Source organism: Martes martes (genome assembly GCF_963455335.1).
Source record: "Martes martes genome assembly, chromosome: 7".
Classification (NCBI taxonomy): domain Eukaryota; kingdom Metazoa; phylum Chordata; class Mammalia; order Carnivora; family Mustelidae; genus Martes; species Martes martes.
The window spans coordinates 8,747,806-8,767,886 of record NC_137894.1 but is presented as its reverse complement, the minus strand read 5'-3'; the positions used below and the strand labels follow the sequence as shown (position 1 = coordinate 8,767,886).

The window sequence follows — 20,081 nt, the reverse complement described above, 5'->3', positions numbered from 1 at the left end:
ATGCCAGCATAAATCTTTTGTGAATAGGGTGGGTTCTTGTACGGGAAGGAAGAATTTGGAAAATATCCTTAGATTACAGGATAGTAAATCCAATGTCTCCTGATCTTACTGACTTTGGCCTATAGTTTGGTGACTGTAGACATAATTTAGGGTAACCCCAGGTAGCATGGAAAGGTGGCATATACTAGAAGGAGACCTACCAAAGGAAGGTGGGAGATCATACTTCTTGGGAAACCTTAGTGGGAGAGAAAGAAACTATAGTATGTTAGAGCCAAACTAGCCATCTACCAAACCCGTTTTCTCTTCTTGTAACACAAAAGCTGGAGTCATGGTAAAGTTTGTGTCCTAGTTCTATAATTTACTATGTCAGTAGTTTTGGTAGGAAGGTGACTCCCCAGGAGCAGACCATCTCTGAGTTGCGCTGGCTGTTCTCAGTAAAGTGCTCTCTCAACTTCTCCCCCTAACCTAACCTTAAAATATTTGGGCCTATTTTATTAATAGAGGCAAGAAGTTCCAGATAGGTTATGCTAATTCATCCATATGGCCCGAATCTACTAATCTTACCATAACCATACGTTCGTCAAGAAAACACTTCTTAGACTGAGAGGTCTGTGACAACCAAGACTTTACTGACTTGTTTACAATGCATCCCCAGTCCCTGTACTACCCACCCAATATGTATCCTCCACTTACATCAACTCCGTGTTTTCAATCACTGAGTCTATCATGGGTAACTCATGAAGAATGTTGGAAATAAAATAAAGGAGAATCCTAGTCTGTGCCTTCTAGAATGTGCTGGATGTTCTTTAGTGAAACAGAACCAATCACTAAAGAGGGTGGATGAACTAATAATCCTCCCCAAATAAATAGATGTAATGTCTCATGCTAACCAAAGTCACATCCTTAATTAATTCTTGGTTGTTAATTTTTTTTCAAGTAGTTGAGTAGATGGTAGACATCACCGTAGAATGAGATATGCCAAATTCAACAAGTTGTTATATAACCGTGGGTGTATACGATTGATCATATGTCTGATCTAAATATCTACGGCTGGTTTTGAGTGAAAGTAGAAACCAGGAAACTGTCTGGGAGAAGTATTTTATGGGATGATTGAAAGGATCCAGTTGCAAGAGTATCTCTCTGACTTGGCTTTCACTGATCCCTGAAACAAAGAGAACTTTATTCTTTTGATTTATGTCATTATCCTCATTAGGTATCCTGGGAGGGTTACCAGGTAACACAGGAATTAGTCATTAATGTATTAGTCTAGTTCTTGTCCGGGGCCAGTTTTGCATTTGGTAGTGTCTATAGATATTTTCGGTTGTCACAGGTCAGGGTAGGGTGGGCTAGACACTGGCATCCATTGGGGAGAAACCAGGGATACTGCTAAACATCTTACAATGCATGGGATAGCACATCCCCCAACTATGCAAATAATTATCTGGCCCCAAATATCAATAGTGAGGTATAGATGTTGGTCAGAAGCCTGAGTACAAACTAAGTGATTGACAGCTCCTCCCGAGGAGATAGCAGAGTGGAGGTTTTAAGAGAGGGTGGGCAAGGTAGACAGAAAGGCATTAATAGAAAATTTGGAAAGCTGGAAGCTGAATGCTGGAATATGCCTTAGAGGCTACTGGCCAACATCTGTGAACTGAAAGAAAAATAATTACTCTTTCCTGGGAAATATGCCAAATGTAGGCTCTAATTTTAGAATGTCAGAGTGTTACCTTAACTTGAGAAAGGTCAGGAGAGGTCTCTTGGTGAGGGTAAGAAGAGGGCTCATTGACCTGAAGTCAACACTGACCTCTTTAATGTGTCTCTCACTCTACCTATTCTGGATCCCAGGGGATACATTTAGGAGAGCTTTATGCTCTACCTTGGATCGCTGAGGGCACACCTGTCCCCAGAGACTCTTGGAGAACTTTCAAGCAGATGAACACACATCATCATTCTCTCTCTCATTCCTCTTTTCAGAGTCTGACCCATTAAATAACCACCACTGAACCCACAATACCCAAAGTAGAAAGTTGGTGTCCTACCATGAGGTCCTTCTACTGACCCCAGTCTGACATCACTGAATGCCACAGGGTCCTGGAACTGGAAGGGGCTTGAGAGGTCATTACTTTTGATTCTCTTAGTTGAATAATGAGGAAAGCAAGTAGGGGTCAGAGAAGGGAGGTTATTTGCTTAAAGTCATAAGGGAAAAATTGGGTTTGAATCAGATTCACCGAATCCAAGTCTCATGTTTTCTCTACCTGGTTGTGTTGTCTTTTGCAAAAAAGCATTAAGAGAGAAGCTCAGTAAAATGTTTGTAATATTTTGCAGTTTAAATGGTTGGTTTATATCCTTTGTTTTTTTCTTTGCTGTCATGCATTTCAAATTCAGTTTTTAAAAATCAAATTTTCAATGTTTTTTATTGAATTGATAGTTTTTTTTTTAAAGATTTATTTATTTTAGAGAAGGAGAGAAAGTGTGGGGACTGGGGCAGAAGGAGAAGGAGAGAGTCTTAAGCAGACTCTACTGAGCACGGAGCCTGATTAGGAACTCAATCTCATGACCCTGAGATCATGACCTGAACCCAAACCAAGACCCAACTGACTGTGCCATCCAGGCTCCCTGTTGACAGGTTTTGAGATTGGTGTGCATTTGTGGTTACTATTGCTGTGTCAAAAATTATCCCAACTTCAGTGGCTCAAAATAACCATTTTGTTTTTCTCACCATTTTTAAAGGACTCAGCAGGGCAACTCTTAACTTGGTGTCTCTTGTGTGATGGCATTGGAAGTTAACTGGGGCTGCACTGATCTGAACGTTCAACCCATCCAGACATCCAAAATTGCTCCTTCTCATAGTTCACAGCTGATGCCATGTGATCCCAGCTTTGTTGAGAGCTTAACTGGGGCTCTCTACCCACCACACCATATGGGTTTTCCCGTATCGCCTGGGCTTCCTTACAGCATGGCTGCCTTAGAGAAGTCAGTGCTCTCACACTGGTGGCTCAGGGCTCCAGAGGTCACTGTGCCAGGGGCCTGGGCATGAACTGTATTGGTTTTTAATGGCTCCACCTTGGTAGTTAGTCCTACAGTCTACATTCTATTTGGTGTTAAGAGAGTCCCTTGGCCAAGATTCAAGGCTGTGATTCCATGTCTTGGTGGTGGGTTGTGACAAAGCATTTGCAGACATGTTTTAAAATTGTCACAGTTTGGTTTCTAGAATTGAGGAGTTTTTCACTAAAGAAACATTAATTTAGTTACTTCAGCATGTCCTAATTTTTTTTTTTTTTTTTTGGCAAACTTACTAGCTTTTGAAACTCAATTCAGAAAACGTGAGGAAAAGTTACTCTTGTACAAATTGTTCAATGTCTTTTGGCCACAGTCTCTTCCTCAGTGCAGTAGGGAGAGGGGTACCTAAATTATAAGATGGTTTTGAGGATTAAGCAGCAAGTAGTGTCTGAAACATAGTGGACACTTAACAGTTATAATCATAGTATTGTTGGCTCTATGGGTTGCCAATTCATACCCTGATGCCTATGTCTTGACTCTCAAACTGTCTAGACTCTCTTGAAAACCTGCTCTCCCAGAGTGGGTTGGGGAAGATCATTACCTGCTGGGTTAGGGAACACTTAAGTGTTGGAGCAAGGCTGTGAGGTAACAGGGCTTCCTGAAAATGGGAGACACCATAAGAGACCAGAGTCAACATTTTCCTGCTTCACAGTTGTGCTTTAGACTACATTGCTTGGAAAATGCCATCTTCTTGGTGTTTTTGGAAACTGGTGGTCTGGTGTCCGTGCAGAGGTAGGGCTGAGCCAGCCTGTCCTGGGTGCTCTTAATCTTTCATGTGTGTTTCGGAGGTGGATGGGTTCAGGGATTAAGGCAGTGAGTGGCAGCTGCTGGCTGAACAAGAAGACGGCGACTCACCTCCTCCACGTTGGTGCCAAGCCTCGGGTGGACTGGGACCTGCAAGTGCCATTTGCTTGCTGTGTTTAGATGCATTCACAAGAGCTGAACACTATTTGGCACTTCTTCTCCGTAACCCTGAATTCTAATCTGCAAGTTTCGTGCTGTAATTTGTCAACTGGGCTTTGGAGAGACCTCACAGGCCTCCTAGACGTAGAGATGGAACCTGCTTTCCAGCAAATGTCATTTAAAAGAAATCAGAGACCATTTCAGGGCTGCAATGCTGCTGATTGCTGTCATTATTACTATGACTCGAAGTCTTCACCATTTACAGGGCGGCGGCAAGTGTGCCTGGCGTTGACAAAGCACAGGATTCCAAACTGGGTCTTCCTAGAGGACACACCCTCAGCCTCTTTGAGTGTTTTGTTTATCATTGCCCTCTCCCCAGTTAAGAGTGCTCCGCTGCATTGGGACCATGGTGAAGAGTGATCCAAGTGATCCTTGGATCCAAGTGATCCTTGGAAGATTGATCCCAGAAGAGGCATCTCAAAGGTTCTTCAGATCTATTTTTAGGTTCTTCACTTTTTGTTGGGCAGCGTCATGGCGCATATTTATTTACCAGTGGTTTATTGAGCATGTGTTGTGAACGATGCAAAGAGCTAAACATTTTACACCCACTTTGGTACTTCTAACCCAACTGTACCCATGAGCTAGGTACAAGGATTAGTCCCCGGGCACCTGGGTGGCTCAGTTGTTAAGTGTCTGCCTTCGGGTCCTGGGATTGCATCCCGCATCAGGCTCCCTGCTCTACTGGAAGCCCGCTTCTCCCTCTCCCATTCCCACTGCTTTGTTGCTTCTCTTGCTGTGTCTCTCTCTGTCAAATAAATAAAATAATAAAAAAAAAGGGGACATTAGTCCCATAATGAGAGTGAGAAAATGAAATCTTCAAGTGATTATGGTCACATAGGTTTAACTCAATTAAAAGTGCATGCTTTTGGGACACTTGGGTGGCTCAGTTGGTTAAGCATCTGCCTGTGATTCACGTCATGATCCCAGGGTTCTGAGATCGAGTCCCGCACTGGACTCCTTGCTCAGCAGGGAGCCTGCTTCTCCCTCTGCCTGCTACTCTGTCAGCTTATGCTCTCTCTCTCTCTGTCTCTCTGACAAATAAATAAATAAAATCTTTAAAAAAAGGGCATGCTTTTAAACCCCTCTCCCTTTTCCCTACTCCAGCCTCATGGGCTGTCTTCATGTCCCCTACCTTTGCCATGTTTCTGCCAGCCACTGGACTCCGTATGCCACTCTCCTTTGGCTCTATTTCACCCTGAGCTTCCTTCCCTCCCATCTTCACTGGGTTAATTCCTGCTTATTCTTCAGATCTTGGCCTTGTTGTGACTTCTTAAGGGAATCATTTTCTGACTCATGTCAAATAAGCTTATTTTACATGATAATACAAAACCTAGACACTTATCCCTAGTCGCAATTGTACACCCCTTTGGGTGACTATTTAGATAATACCTGCTGCTCTAACTGAGCTTGAGAGCCTCAGAAAGACAGGGATTGTGCATTTTTATGCTACCTGTGGTGTTCTGGTGCCTAATACAGTGTTTGATACACAGTAAGTACTCAACAACGTTTGTCAAATGAATGAAAAATGGACCACATTCTATCCTACCCCACACTGGACTCTGGATAGCCTCTTACCTGGGAGGAAGATCAGTGATTTCCTTAACAATTAATTACATAAGACTCAGTTTCTAATTGGGGTGTTTGTCAAATTCTGGGGCCTGAGAACTATGAGAAAAGAATGAGAACTATGGGATTGTTCATTCTCAATGTTCCGTCTAAGACACTCTAGCCAGAAAACATTACCCACCATTTAATTTTATTTTGTTTTACTTTATTTTGTGACACTGTGTTATAAAACCATGTCACCCATCATCCAGCTTCCGTAATTATGATGAACTTTTATTTTTATATGACAAACATTTTATATGCCCCACTATTTCCACCAATACCCCCATAATATTGAAACAAATTTCATTTCATCTCATTCATAGATATTTTGGCTCATACTCCTAAAACACCTCTCTCTTTTGAACCCGTTTCAGACTCAACAGGAAGTTTTACCTTCTACCTAAACTATATTTCTAATGATGCAGCTTCTGCCCATTTCCTTTGGGTTGAAGACAGAGAACCACCTGTCACCACTTTTGGTCTTACAACCGCTTTTGGTAATTGAAGTTTGTGATTAGTGCTCCCTTCCGTCATTCATTACCAACTCCAAATTTAATAATGTCTTTTAGTTAATCAATGGACCATCACTAGTGAGCGTTCACACCGCATGACTGGAAGAACAAATTTATTTTTGGCAATATGGTTTTCTTGGGCTATGAGCTGTGTCCTGTGCTCCTGGCTCATGAGTTTGGAAGAGATTTTGTCTTATTCTTTAGAGATCAAGAATTTTAGAATTCACAGGTTTTTCCAACCTGTGGGAAGAGAGTAGCAGAGTACTAGCACCCTACTTCTGTGATATCAGGGGTGCTATGCAAAATGGGATGGGGATGGATGGTTTTTTCACTGTCGGCAAAATTGGACCTGAACTTGAGAAAACTGGAGAGAGGGGCATGGGCTACATCTTTTCTTCCTTCACTTTAAGCCTGTGATGGTATTGATGTTCCCTATTTATTGACACACAATAGGCATCCTACAGCAGTCTCCTCTTTTTTTTTTTATTTTTAATTTTTTTTAGATTTTATTATTTATTTATTTTCCAGAAAGAGAGAGACAGAGAGCACAAGCAGGGTGAGTGGCAGGCAGAGGGAAAAGCAGGCTCCTCAGTGAGCAAGGAACCCGATGCGGGGCCCGATCCCAGGACACTGGGATCATGACCTGAGCTGAAGACAGATGCTTAACTGATTGAGCCACCCAGGCGCCCCCAGTAGTCTCTTATCTGTGGTTTTGCTTCCCGTGTTTTCAGTTACCTACGGCCAGCTGTGGTCTGGCAGGAGATGACCCTCCCTCTGACTGTCACAATGCCTACCTGATTCCCCTCACTTCATCCCATCACATAGGCATTTTACCCCCTGATCTCATCCCCAGAGGAGGGGTGAGTACAGAACAATAAGGTATTTTGTGTGTGTGTGTGTGTGAGAGAGAGACCACAGTCACATATGTTCTATGACAAAATATCGATATAATTGTTCTGTTTTATTATCAGTTTATGCTGTTAATCTCTTCCCGTGCCTAATTTATAACTGAAGCTTTCTCAGAGGTGTGTAGGTGTAGGAAAGCACATAGGATAGATAGGATTCACATATAGAGGATTCCTACTATCCGTGGTTTCAGGCACCCACTGGGGATCCTGTAAAGTGGGGACCGCTGTGTTCGATCATTTGTTCAGTCACTGATAGAAACATTGAACTACGTACCTTGTTAACTTCTGTAACAATGTTCTCACTGGAGTATACTTTGAGGTGAGTCCTTCATTGACAAGAAAAGGACAGCAAGACTCTGGCAGATTGCACACTAAGCTTCCATTCCAGAATTTACCGTCGACTCTCTGCAAGATCCCATGCTAGGATCTGAGGATACCAAGGGGAACAAGACAAAATACTTGCTCTAGAGGAGCTCGCAGTCTAAAGGGAGTGTGCAAGATTAAAAAAATGGTTTTCAAGTCTCTACTACGCCTCCAGCTCAGAGATAGAGCCTAACTCCGTCTACTCGAATCCAGGCTTTCAACAGTGACTTGACAGACCAAGAGAATGCAGCAGAGATGGTGGTTGGACGTTTGAGGCTTCCCCCCAGCCTCAAAAGCCTTGGAATCCTTGCTCTGGGGGAAGCTAGTTGCAATGTAAAAAGTCTAATTACCTGTCATGCTGGAAAGGACACATATAGGTACTCTGGTCAACAGTCCATGGTGAGCCCAGTTCTCTAGCCTGCCAAGGGGACACCATCCCTGCCAAGGTGTCACCGTCATAGAACTTTCAGACCAGCCAGCCCATCCACCCGCTGAGGACCACCAGGGACCTTGGTTGACATCATGGACAATAAAAGAATCCCCTAGGCAAGCTCTGCCCTAATCCCCCACCCACAAAATCCAGAGATAAATAAAAAGGCTTTTGTTTTGAGCCATTACATTTTGGCTCAGCTTGCCACCCCACAATAGACCATCAGGACAAGGAGGTAAGAAAATGAGCAGGGTCTAGTAAGAATTCTCTCATAAAGGTAGGTACAACGTGGGTTGTGGGAAAACAGACGTAGAGCAAACAGTTCAGAGAAGCCAGGACACCACATTGCACCATTTAAGGGAGCACCAATCATGTTGTAGTATTTATGAATGGCACCCCCTGGAATTGTGCAGTGCCCAACATGAGCAGACGTGTGGCGGTTTTGGGTAACAGGTGCCGGGAAGGCAGCGTAGCTGGGAAAACTGTATAGGAAGGGCACTGGAGCTTGGAACTGAGCTCCAAGTAGGTTTCACGGGCTAAGGCAGAGGGGAAAGAACTAGTCCTCCAGCAGGGGGCAGCAACGTGAGCGAAGTTATGCAGTCAGGGGTACCCACGATGGGCTTGGGGCATGGCCCCTGGTCTTGTGTGGTTGGCAGGCTCAGTGCTCGGGGGGACGGAGTGGCTGCAGGTAAGCCTCAAAGGCTGTGTGATGTGAAGGGTTTTAATTACATATTATCCTGAGGAGTCAGCAGGAGGAAAGCCATGGGAGCCACAGATGATTTCAAAGCAAGGGAGCAACAAATGCGAAATAGTAGTTGAGAAAATTGCAGTTCAAAACCCCACAGACTGTGAGAGACACTGTTTGTTCTTCCAACTGCCTGCCTCTCCATGAAAGCTTGGCAGAACGAGTTTTCATAGGAAAGTCTTAAACAACAGGGGATTACTCAATGATTCATTTAAAAGGATCATTAAAGGAAAATTGAGGCACATCACATCCTGCCTTCTTTAATTGCTCATTTATTATTACAGTGGGTGAGATAATGGCTTTGTGTTATTCTTCTAAATGGTGTAAAATATTTATTGGTAAATATAGCAGTGCATAAATTAATGCCAGTTGGGATTTGGTATCACATTTTTTTCTCCACTGATAGCCATAATTTTTATTTAAAGAAAAACAGTATTGTGCTGATCCTTCTGGCTCAGGGCTGAGTGAGAACATTAGGGACGCAACATCTATAGGATGATACTGTCTCTTCGTTTCCATGGGGGTGGCTGGCCTTCCAGTGGTTTGTGAAATTAATTTCTTTCCTGTTTATTAAGACCGTAATGTTTGCTAAGAGGGCACGTGGAGGTGTGAAATTTTCTTCTTTGCTCCATCACATCAGAAGTCAGTAACAAACTACTTAACTAACAGTGGCTTTTTCAAGGGCAGGTATTTATTATTTCACATATCTGAAAGTGCCCAGTTAGGGGGTTCCATAAAGTTGATTCAAGTGGCTTCACAATGTCAACAATGACCCAGGATCATGTCCTTATATGATAGCACCCAAAAATAGCAAAGAGAATTTTTTTTTGCCTTTTTATTTTTTTTTTAAAGATTTTATTTATTTATTTGACAGACAGAGATCACAAATAGGCAGAGAGAAAGAGAGGGAAGCAGGCTCTCTGCCAAGCAGAGAGCCCGATGCGGGGCTGGATCCCAGAACCCTGGGATCATGACCTGAGCTGAAGGAAGAGGCTTAACCCACTGAGCCACCCAGGCACCCCCTGCCTCCTTTGTTTTTAAAGGTCTCTCTCTTTTTTGGGGGCGCCTGGGTGGCTCAGTGGGTTAAGAAACTGCCTTCGGCTGGGGTCATGATCCTGGAGTCCTGGGATCGAGTCCCACATCAGACTCCCTGCTCGGCAGGGAGTCTGCTTTTCCCTATGACCTATCTTCTCTCATGCTCTCTCTCTCTCAAATAAATGAATAAAATCTTAAAAAAAAAAAAAAAGAAAAAAGAAAAGGTCTCTCTCTCTTTTTAAATCCTGGGAAAAAAAATCTTTTTGGAATCTCAGCAGATGTTTATTTAGGTTTCCTTATCCAGATCTGGGGTTAGACTCACCTCTAAATCAATCACATGAAATGGAGAAAGGCTCAGAGGGGAGGCTCCGGGGCCCCTTCCTGGGGCAGGGGAGAGTATGACGTTGTGCTCCATCAGCACACTGCTACAAATGGGGTTTTCTTGGAAGCAATTACAGAGGGATGTCTCATGCATCTGCAGCCAAGTGTGTTGGCCACAGGTCAAACCAATTTAGGGGTGGTGATTTAGGACATTCTGCGTGCCCAGCTCTATATCCCTGCTGGCAGATACAATAGAAGCATATAGAACAATGCTTGTTCTCAGAGAGTTTTAGTGGGCATTGTAATAAGCCAGGCAATTCTTAGGCTTGAGATATTAATTCAACACAATATACGGATGATCTATCACACCTTTGGAGATGGGGAATCAGAGATGAATAAGACCTAGTTCTTGCCCACAGGAATTCACAATTCCCTTCACCATCTGCCTCCTTCAATCTGGTCATATGGAAGCAGTTTCATCCCCGGATGTCACCACACTCTGTCACGCTTCCCTCTGAGCTCACAGGGCTACAACATAGTTGGAACCCTCCCCTCCCACCCCCTTTCCGCTTGGCTTCTCTGAGTAGTCACTCACGGACCTGGCTAGGTTAGTGCTCGTTCCCTGGATCCTGTAGCCTCTTCTCTTTGTCGTGGTCTTTACCATCCTAGGTCCTGATCGTGCGCCAGGCCTGGAACCCCATGAAAGCAGATTGCATTTTGATCAATTTGCATCTTTAGCCTGGTGCCTGGAACGTAGATGGTTTTCAGTGAACATTTGTGGGATGAGTGCATGAATAATTGAATGAAAGGAAATTAAATCTGGATCTTTTATTCCTCTTCAATAAGTTTCTACTGTATTAGTTTTTCTCTTTTCCTCTTTTTCTCATCTCCCCGTTTCCTCTCTTATGTTCCATTTCTTGGCTCCTGATTCTAACACATGAATCCAGCATTGTACAAGTTACACAGTATGGTAGATCCTGGCTTTTACCTTTTATCCCCCTGCCTCTTCTTAGAAAGAAGAGCAATTTTGGGGGTGCTGGAGGTGGATCCCAAACCATTAGGGACTATCAGGAACTATTCAGGGACTTAGTTTTTTACCCTGAGCCACCTTTGGGTCCACTTTCGAAGGGTCGCAGTCCTGCTGTGATCGTATGATTTATAATAAGAAAGAGAAATATATATACACATTTTTAAGATTTTATTTTAAAGTAATCTCTATACACAATGTGGGGCTTCAACTCACAACCCTGAGGTCAAGAATCTCATGCTCTACCGATTGAGCCAGCCAGGTACCCCTTTTTTAAAAAAAAACTTAATACAAGTAAAACCCAAAAACGACAGTGTTCAGGAAACTCCTAGCTCGGTGGTGTAAAAATTAACAAAAGTAAGCCCTGTTTAGAATGCAGTGGCGGGGAGAGCCCGGGAAGCTCCCTTGCCCTACCAGTGGTCAATTGCAGACCCAACAGGAAGAAACTTGCCTCCTAAGTAGATACATTTTACTTTACTATCCCAGCAGGAGGAAGAAAATTTTCCTTCTTTCCCTGGCAACAGCCCAGCCAATGAGAGACCGCCACAATTCAGCCAATGAAAAGCCCCTATATTTTGAACTCCCAGTTTACTCCAATGGCTTTTCCGTTTGTAGCGGCCCCGCCCACCTTCCCTCTATAAAGGGGCCCCCGCGCTGCTTCGGTCCCAGGACCTGGTTGTACTTTTGCGGAAATGTGCGTGTCTGCTACTCCCAAGCAAATCCAATTTTGCTGGTGAAATAACTGGCAGTTTTATTTTTAAGGCTAAATGTGAACAGGAGGAGATGCTGCGGGAGAATGTGGAAGCTCCCAGCTGTTCCTGAGTACAACCTTTTTATAACAAACTGGTAACCTAGTAAGTAAAATGTTTCTCTGAGTTCTGTGAGCTGCTCTAGCGAGTTAATGGCGCCTGAGGAGGGAATCTCTAATTTATAGCCGGTTGCTCAGAAGTACAGTTGACCCTGAACAACGTGGGCACTGACTCCCCACGCAGTCAAAAATCCTCGTATAACTTTTGTCTCCCCCAAAACTTAACTAATAAATAGACTATGGTTGACTAGAAGCCGTACTGATGACGTAAACAGTCGATTAACACGTATTCCGTGTGTTACCTGTATGATGTGCTGTATTCTTAAAGTCAGGTAGAGAAAGTTCCGTTAAAATAATAAGAGAAAATACATTTTTAGCACATTACTGTATTTATGGGAAAAAAGTCCCCGTGCAAGTGGGCCTGTGCGCTCAAACTCGTGTTAAGGACCAGCTGTACAGTAACAACCTGGATGTTGAGGCTGGAGTCTAAAGCAGGGAGCAGGGTTGTGGGACTGAACCCTTAGCCTGTGGAATCTGAGGCTGTCTCGGAGTACATAGTGTCTGAATGGAGTTTAATCCTAGGACACACAGCTGGCATCCGAAGCATGGTTTTTTGGTGTAGGGACACCTGTCCCCAAGCAAACACACATTGGAATTTGTACTAGAATCAAAGACCAGCAAACTCCCCAGAATGATGGCTCTGTTGCTTCTTGGTGTATGTTCCCAGGCCTGGGTAGACTCTGGAGGGGCAGGGAGCACTGACATTGTGCGCATGTTCGGATGATATTTGCTGGAGGCTGGCACTCACATGGGAGATGTCAGCCCAGTGCCTGCTGAGACTGCCCTCCTTAAGCCACAGCGCTCAGTGGAGATGTCAGAGCAAACCCAAGTCTTTTTCCTGGGGACGTGTAGCTACCAAGTCCCTAAGGGTCCCCAGATGTCTCATCACACCTGGAAAAGGAGTCAAAGAGTTAAATTTTGCTATTTTAAGCTCATTACGGATTTTTTTAAAAATAAGATTTTATTTATTTGAGAGAGAGCACTCGAGCAGTGGGGGGAGAGGCAGAGGGAGAAGCACATTCCCTGCTAGGCAGGGAGCCCAAATCGGGGCTTGATCCCAGGACCCTGGGATCATGAGCTGAAGGCAGGCACACAGCCGACTAAGTCACCCTGGCTGCTCTTTGATCATTATGAATTTTTTTTTGCATTGATTTTGATTTGTAAAAAACAGAGCATTAAAATATCATTTATCCTGATTACTGCACTTTAAAATTAAAATTGTGCACCCAAGCTGGGGCCTCATTTGCCACGTCCCAGTCCTTGTCCTGGCTGAGCCATTGAAGTGTGAGTTCCTGGAAGGTGTTAAGCCCAGGACTGGAGAAAGTGTAAGCACCGCTCTGCCTTGGGGTGTGGTATTGGACTTGATGGCTCCTTTATGGTTCAGTTTGTTTACTGTCTGAAGAACATTGCACACTTTCCCTGCAACAGCCTCTGTTGCAGGTGCTGGGAATACAGATATGCACAAACTTTGGTCCCTTTTCTAAAGATTAATATGGGGGGGGGTAGAGTGGGAAGCATGCCTAAGTACCATGTGGTGAGTGCACTGTCAGAAGTAGCCCAGAATGATGTGGGGAACAGAGAGACCCAGACCCAGCTTGCAGGGAGTGGAATCCTATAGGAGACATTGGTATACATGAGGGATAACTGGCATTGACCAGGCTTCAGGAAGAGGGAACAGTGTGATCATGGGTACAGGGGCAAGACCTATGTGGCTGAGCAGGAAATGAGTAGTTCCACGTTGTCAAAGCATATGCTCTGGGCAGGGGTGTAGTAATGAATAATAAAGCTGGAGCGGTAAGTGCGACAGGACCATGAGGAGCTTTGGGAACCCTATTAAGGAGCTCTGACATTTATCCTACATGTAAGGGGGAGTTACTAAGGTCTTTGAAGTAGATGGGGAACCTGAGACTTACTAATGTGAAGATTAAAGCTTTGCCTTAAATAACCTACCTAAAAAAATAGCATATAGGGCTCCTTTTTCTCCACATTCTTGCCAACATTTGTTATCTCTGGTCTTTTGATAAAAGCCATTGTTGTAGGTCTGAGGTGATTTCTTACTGTGTTTTGATTTGTACTTTCCTGATGACGAGTGATGTTGAGCATTTTTTCATGTACGTATCAGCCATCTGTATGTCTTCTTCGGAAAAATGTCTATTCGGGTCTTTTGCCCATTTTAATATTGGATTATTTGTTTTTCTGCTATTGAGTTGTATTAATTTTTTAATATATATTTTGGATATCAGTCCCTTATCAGATATTTGCTTTGTGAGTATTTTCTCCCATGTTGCCTTTTCAATTTATTGATTGTTTCTTTTGCTGTGCAGAAGCTCTTTCTTTAGTGTAATATAGTCCAAATTGTTTATTTTAGGTTTTGTTCCGGTTTCTTACCCCAGAAATCATCACCAAAACCCATGTCAGGGCTTTTTTTCCCCTGTGTGTGTGTGTGTGTGTTTTTTTTTTTTTTTCCCCCCAGGAGTTTTGTGGATTCAGGTCTTACATTTGAATCTTTGAGCCATTTCAAGTTAATATTCTTGAATAGTATAAGATAGGATTCCTAGGTATATATACGAAAGTATTGAAATCGGACTCTTGGCGAGGTACCTGTGCACACCCATGTTCACTGCAGCAGGCTTAATGATAGCCAAGACATGGAAGCAACCGAAGTGTCCATCAACAGATGAATGGATAGAGATATCAATCTTTAGAGAAGGGACAAAGTTTTGTATACATCTGTGTTTCTAGCACCTGGAACACAGTGTGTTCTAGGGAAAGTGTGCAGTACATGTTTTGCAGAATGCTACCATACTGAACCATAATGGAGCCATGAAGTCCAGTACACACACACACACACACACACACACACACACCCATACACACCCATACACACACACACTCCAGAATATTATTCAGCCATGAGAAAAGAAGTCCTCCCATTTGCAACAGCATGGATGGACCTTGAGGACATCATGCTGTGTGAGAAAGTCCCCCAGGGGAAGACAGTTACTATAGGATATCACTTAAGTGTACAATGTAGAAAAGCTGAACTTGTAAAACAGAGAGTAGAATGATGGTTACCAGGGCCTGGGAGTGATGGGATTTGGTACTACCTTAGGTTTCTCCTGAGAAAATGAGTATTCATCTCTACCACTCAGGGACTCTTTTCCCTCAGAACATTTTCGTGGATTTCTGTTCCTGCTCTCTGCCCTGTATTTCAAAGCAATCTAAGCCTGCTTAGTCATCTTGGCCGGCAAAACCCCTTCTCATTTGCTGTCTCTGCCTAAAGTATTGATGCTTCTTCTTCTTTTTTTTTTTTGTTGTTTAAGAAACACTTTTTTTTTTTTTTTTTTTTTTACAAATTTTCATTCTAGTATAGCTAACATACAGTGTTCTATTAGTTTCAGGTGTACCCTGTAGGGATTCAACAATACTCTACGTCACTCAGGGCTCATCAGGACAAGTGTGTCTTCATCCCCTTCACCTGTTTCCCCCATCCCCCACCCACCTCCCCTCCAGTCATCAGTTTGTTCTTTATAGTTGAAAGTCTGCTTTTTGGTTGGTCTCCTTTTCCCCCTTTGTTCCTTGGTTTTGTTTCTTAAATTCCACATCGAAGCAATGCGTGTTGCTTATTCTCTCGCCCGTCATGCTGATGTTACTTCAGGTCCCCCAAAAAGGGGTCCTGAAGGCTAAATACGGAGGCAGAGCCCCTGAGACTCTTGTCTCTCTGAGTCCCCTCATGGCCACCATTGAAGGAACGTCCCATCAACTGTTTCTCACTGCAGCAAGTCTCTCTCAACAGAAGGGAGCACAGCCCTGCCAGGTCCAGGGGCGTCCGTGACCACACCGCCCTTCTCCTTGTGCGTTCCTTCATAAAGATGGTGCCTGTGTTTTCATTGCAGAGGTCTTCTGACAAGGAGTCCATCCTGACCATCCTCCAGGTTCTCGGAGATCTGCTTTCTGTTGGTGAGTAGGAGGAGGCGGGGGGCCTGTGGCTGTGGTGTCTCCTGGATTCTGTGTGGTCTGCAGGTGGTGGTGCTCCAGGTCATGTTTTCTGTCAGAGACAGAATCACCAGCCCAGAGTGGGCTGGTTGTACCTTGGGCTTAGTCGGGGCTCTTTAATCTTGTCAACCACCCCATGGTGACCCAAACGTAGGAGGAAATTCTCTGGCTCTGGGTGGTTATTCTATGGTGTCTCATCTGTGGTTAACCCAAGGTCCTCCAGGGGCCTGTGGCTGTCCTTGGAGAGCACCAGCCCTCGTGACTCTACCCCACCCCTTCCTCTACTCCACTCCCTTCGCCCATTTAGAGAGCCAGGTATTGGCAGCTTCCTAACATATGTCAAGTGCAGATGGGAATATGAGGCAGGAGCTCGACTTAGCGGTGTGGTGAGCTATTAAGTTTTCAGAGAAACGATGACAGAGTTCACCACACTGGAATCAGCTGGTTAACTGGGGCATGCCTCTGCTAGCTCACTTCAGTGTGAGGGTTCTGGAAAATAGACCCTTTCGGACATTTCAGCACTCACTCAGTTTTCGTTGCTACGTATGCCAGCCACATTGCATTAGGAAGAAATCTGCACACCAAACGGGCAGGACCAGAGGGAACGTCCCTCCCCAGTCCAGGTGCATCTGGCTTCAGTTCCAGGAGGGAGGGTCCCGTCCCATGAGGTTTTCCCATAGGCTGTGCTGCCCTCTGATGGGAGGGTGACTTCCCTACAGCCTTCTGAGTGTGGTACCCTGTGTAGATGAAGCCTCTTGTCTTGTGGGATGGGGCCTCCTTCACTTTGCTTAGGTGCCTGGAACCCGTGCACTGAAACCTTGCAGTTGCCCTTCTGCTATAGGAGCTGATCATCGCTTCTTTCATAGAGGATGTTCCTTTTCGTCGGTTGAAACACCAGAGGGGCCTTCTTTGCTGATAACATCCTACCCTCTTGGCCACCTCGCTGGATCAACCATGCACGGTGCATGGACAATCATGGGGGTCCCCTTCCAAGTTGAAATGTAATCCCTGCTTTTGAGCTTGTCCTGGGGCAAGGTGGGGGAGATCCCTGTTCACGACTAGTCTTAGGTAGAAAGACCAATATACCTGATCTTAGCTCCAGGCCCTTTTCAAAACTCCCGACGTGGATGATTGGCTGGCTGTTTCTTAAAGAAGCCCTCTAGCTGTTTCCCTATATTCCTCTTGTCAGTTGCTGGAGACCAGCACCATAAAGCTGTTACATCATCAATTAAATTATTTCAGGCAAACTGTCATCCGGATCCTCATTACAGAGGACAAGCCAATACCAGAGGGATACTGATATTCCCTTTTCTATTAAAGATACGATTCCACGGAAGCCACACACACAAGAACACATACGTACACTGAGACTTCGTTGGTTCTCGGGAAAGTGGTTTATGCAGGTGGACACACCTAGGTTCTTAAATATTCCATTATTTCTTTGTGTCTCACCCCCACCCCAATCCCTTCCCTAAAAGTACAGCTTTACATGAATTCCTTCAGAAACCACTCTGTTTTGGTTTCTGGGGCGAACCGATCCTTGCTCTGTCTCTGAGGGGTCTGCTTTCTGCGCCAAGAAAATGAGGGTGATTATTTGGGGGCCTAGCTGTCCTCTGCTTTCTCCCTCAGGCACCGACCGAAGGATTCACTATATGATCAGTAAAGGGGGCAGCGAGGCCCTTCTGCAGACCCTGGTGGACACAGCCAGGTCAGCTTCTCCAGACTACGACGTCCTCCTGCCGCTCTTCCGACTGCTGGCCAAAGTGGGCCTACGAGGTATCCACACCCCCCGGATGTAAAGATGGCTGAAAAGGCACTTGTGGGGTTGTTCTCATGACAGCAATTTGAGAAACTCTAGTGGGGAAGTTCAGGGAAGTCCTAGACCCTTCGGAGCGGGGACCAGCTCCACAGGAGAAGTCATTTTGTTGTCCAGTGCCAGGGCAGGGCCCAGAGCGGGCAGGGGCTACATGGGGCATGGAGTGGATGGGGGACAGAGGGGAGGCGCTCCCAGGCAGTTTTTCAATCGCTTTAAGAATAAACAGAACAGGGGCGCCTGGGTGGCTCAGTGGATTAAGCCGCTGCCTTCGGCTCGGGTCATGATCTCAGGGTCCTGGGATGGAGCCCCACATCAGGCTCTCTGCTCAGCAGGGAGCCTGCTTCCCTCTCTCTCTCTGCCTGACTCTCTGCCTACTTGTGATCTCTCTCCCTGTCAAATAAATAAAATCTTAAAAAAAAATAAACAGAACATTTCTATGAGCAGAGTCTTACACGGAAGTTTATTATATAAGTATGAGTTTTCTGGGGCTCCTGTAACAAATTCTCACAAACTGGGTGGCTCCAAACAGCAGAAATACATTCTCTCACAGTTCTGGAGGCCGGAAAGCCTGAAACGAGGGTGTTGGCAAGGTTGGTTCCTTCTGGAGGCTCCTAGGGAGAATCCACTCCATGCCCCTCTGCTAACTTCTGTGTTTCCAGCCATCCTTGGCGTTTCTTGGCTTGTACACGTCACTTCAGTTTCTACCTGCATCTTCACGTGGTGTCCTACTCTGTGTCCTGTGATCTCCCTTTAAATAATTAAATCTGCAAAGACCCCATTTCCAAAGAAGATTACATTCTGAGGTTCCAGGTGGACACGAATTTTGGGGGGTGAATTTTCAGCCTATTACTATAAGCCGCACGGAACCAGAGCTTCTCTAGTAGAAGATGGGGGCCTAGAACTCTTTCTCCTTAGGCTCCGTATCCATTTCTTTTTGCTCAGAGAAGACCCTGAAGCACCTCCCTAAAACCGTAGAACCTCTCAGCGCACAGTTTAAAAAGCCCGGGCACTCAGGAGGGACGCAGCCCTTGCGACCTAGTCATTAACAGTCAAGCTCCAGTTGTGTGAGGTCTTACGTAAGTCACAGTGGGGGCGCTCCAGCACTGTGGAAGGTGGACCTGTGTTGTCCAGTGCAGGCAGTGGCGGCCACAAGGGAGCAGGGGCTCCGGGGCACTCTGACCTTGCACTGTCTGGATCTCTGCTTTTGAGTCCATCCCACGCTCTGCAGGTCACGACAAAGACCCAGGCATCAGCCAGCACCTGCGTGAGCATGTTCTTGACAAAACCAATACAGTCCGTTCATTGAATATTTAGCCAGGAATGTCACCTGGGTCTGGGCACTGTGCCAAGTGTTGGGAACACTGGTGACCAAGGTAGATAAGGGGCCCACTCTTACAAGGAAAAAAAGGGGAGATGTTCCTCCAAGATGGTGTGTTCAGAGAGAGGTAACAGGTGAGCCAACACTTGAAGGAGGAGGAGAAGTCAGCAAAGCAAAGAGTGGCCACGTGAACTATAGAGAAAGATTGGAGAGACACCATCTCTACCCTGGTTGTAAGTAGTGTTAACTGAGAAGTCAAATCTGGGTTTCAGGCCTCATCCCAGCACTAATTAGCGGTGCTGCCTTGGGTAAGTTACTTGCCCTTTCTGAGCCATTGGTCCCTCATCTACAAAACAGAGGTATGAGTCCTTAATTTTAGGTTTGCTCTAAGGATTAAGTGAGGTTGGATGTCACCTGCTTAGTGTGGGGGGCCTGACAAACGAGTCATGTAGGTTTCATAGAAGAGAGAGAGATGCAGGATGGACCAAGGCCATCAGAGCCCCGATTCCCAAGCTCTGCACCTGGATAGTCCTACTGGCATCATTATGTCACTGCAGCCTCTGCCATCGCCAGATTGTAGCCCTCACTACTGCCATGCAGGCTGCGGGGGGCTGACCTAATGGAGCCCGAGAGACGCCTCTGTGCTGGTGAAGGGCTCCAGTCGTATTAGTTTGGTTGCCGTCTCTTTTCTGGTGTCCTTTGGTCTAGAGGATAGATATTGGATCTTGGATATTGGATATTGGCAAACCAGGTTTAGGATATTGTCTGTTTTACTCATTTCTGCCTTCAATGAGTCTGAGAACAATTCAGGAAAATTACAGATAGAATTTTGCTCTTTAATATGTTCGAGTGCGTTTCTTTGAAAAGACATTTTCCTACATAATCCTGATACCACGATTACAAATCTAACAAAATTGACAGTACATGTATAATTTATACTCATTTCAGTTTCTCCACATGTTTCCCAATGGGGCAATTAGAGATGTGTTCAAAGAAGGAGCCAATCAAGTTCCACATGTTGCATTTGGGCGTTCTGTATTTTAAGTGTCCTATATTCCAGAACTATCTTAAAGGAAGAAATTTATACCCTACTAAACTGTAGTTCACATTT

General features: G+C 45.0%; 1 protein-coding gene across 1 annotated transcript in view; it reads left to right on the top strand.

Annotated features, from left to right (window-relative positions):
* The window catches only part of LOC308346070 (cytosolic carboxypeptidase 4-like), a gene marked incomplete at its 3' end in the record, with an annotated part of 130,644 nt that overhangs the window by 43,649 nt on the left and 66,914 nt on the right, over nt 1–20,081 (top strand). Inside the window, exons 2-3 of the mRNA XM_080808675.1 lie at nt 15,737–15,800; nt 17,466–17,612. Coding sequence (XP_080664801.1) covers nt 15,737–15,800; nt 17,466–17,612 — 211 coding nt within the window. The remainder of the gene's footprint in view (nt 1–15,736; nt 15,801–17,465; nt 17,613–20,081) is intronic.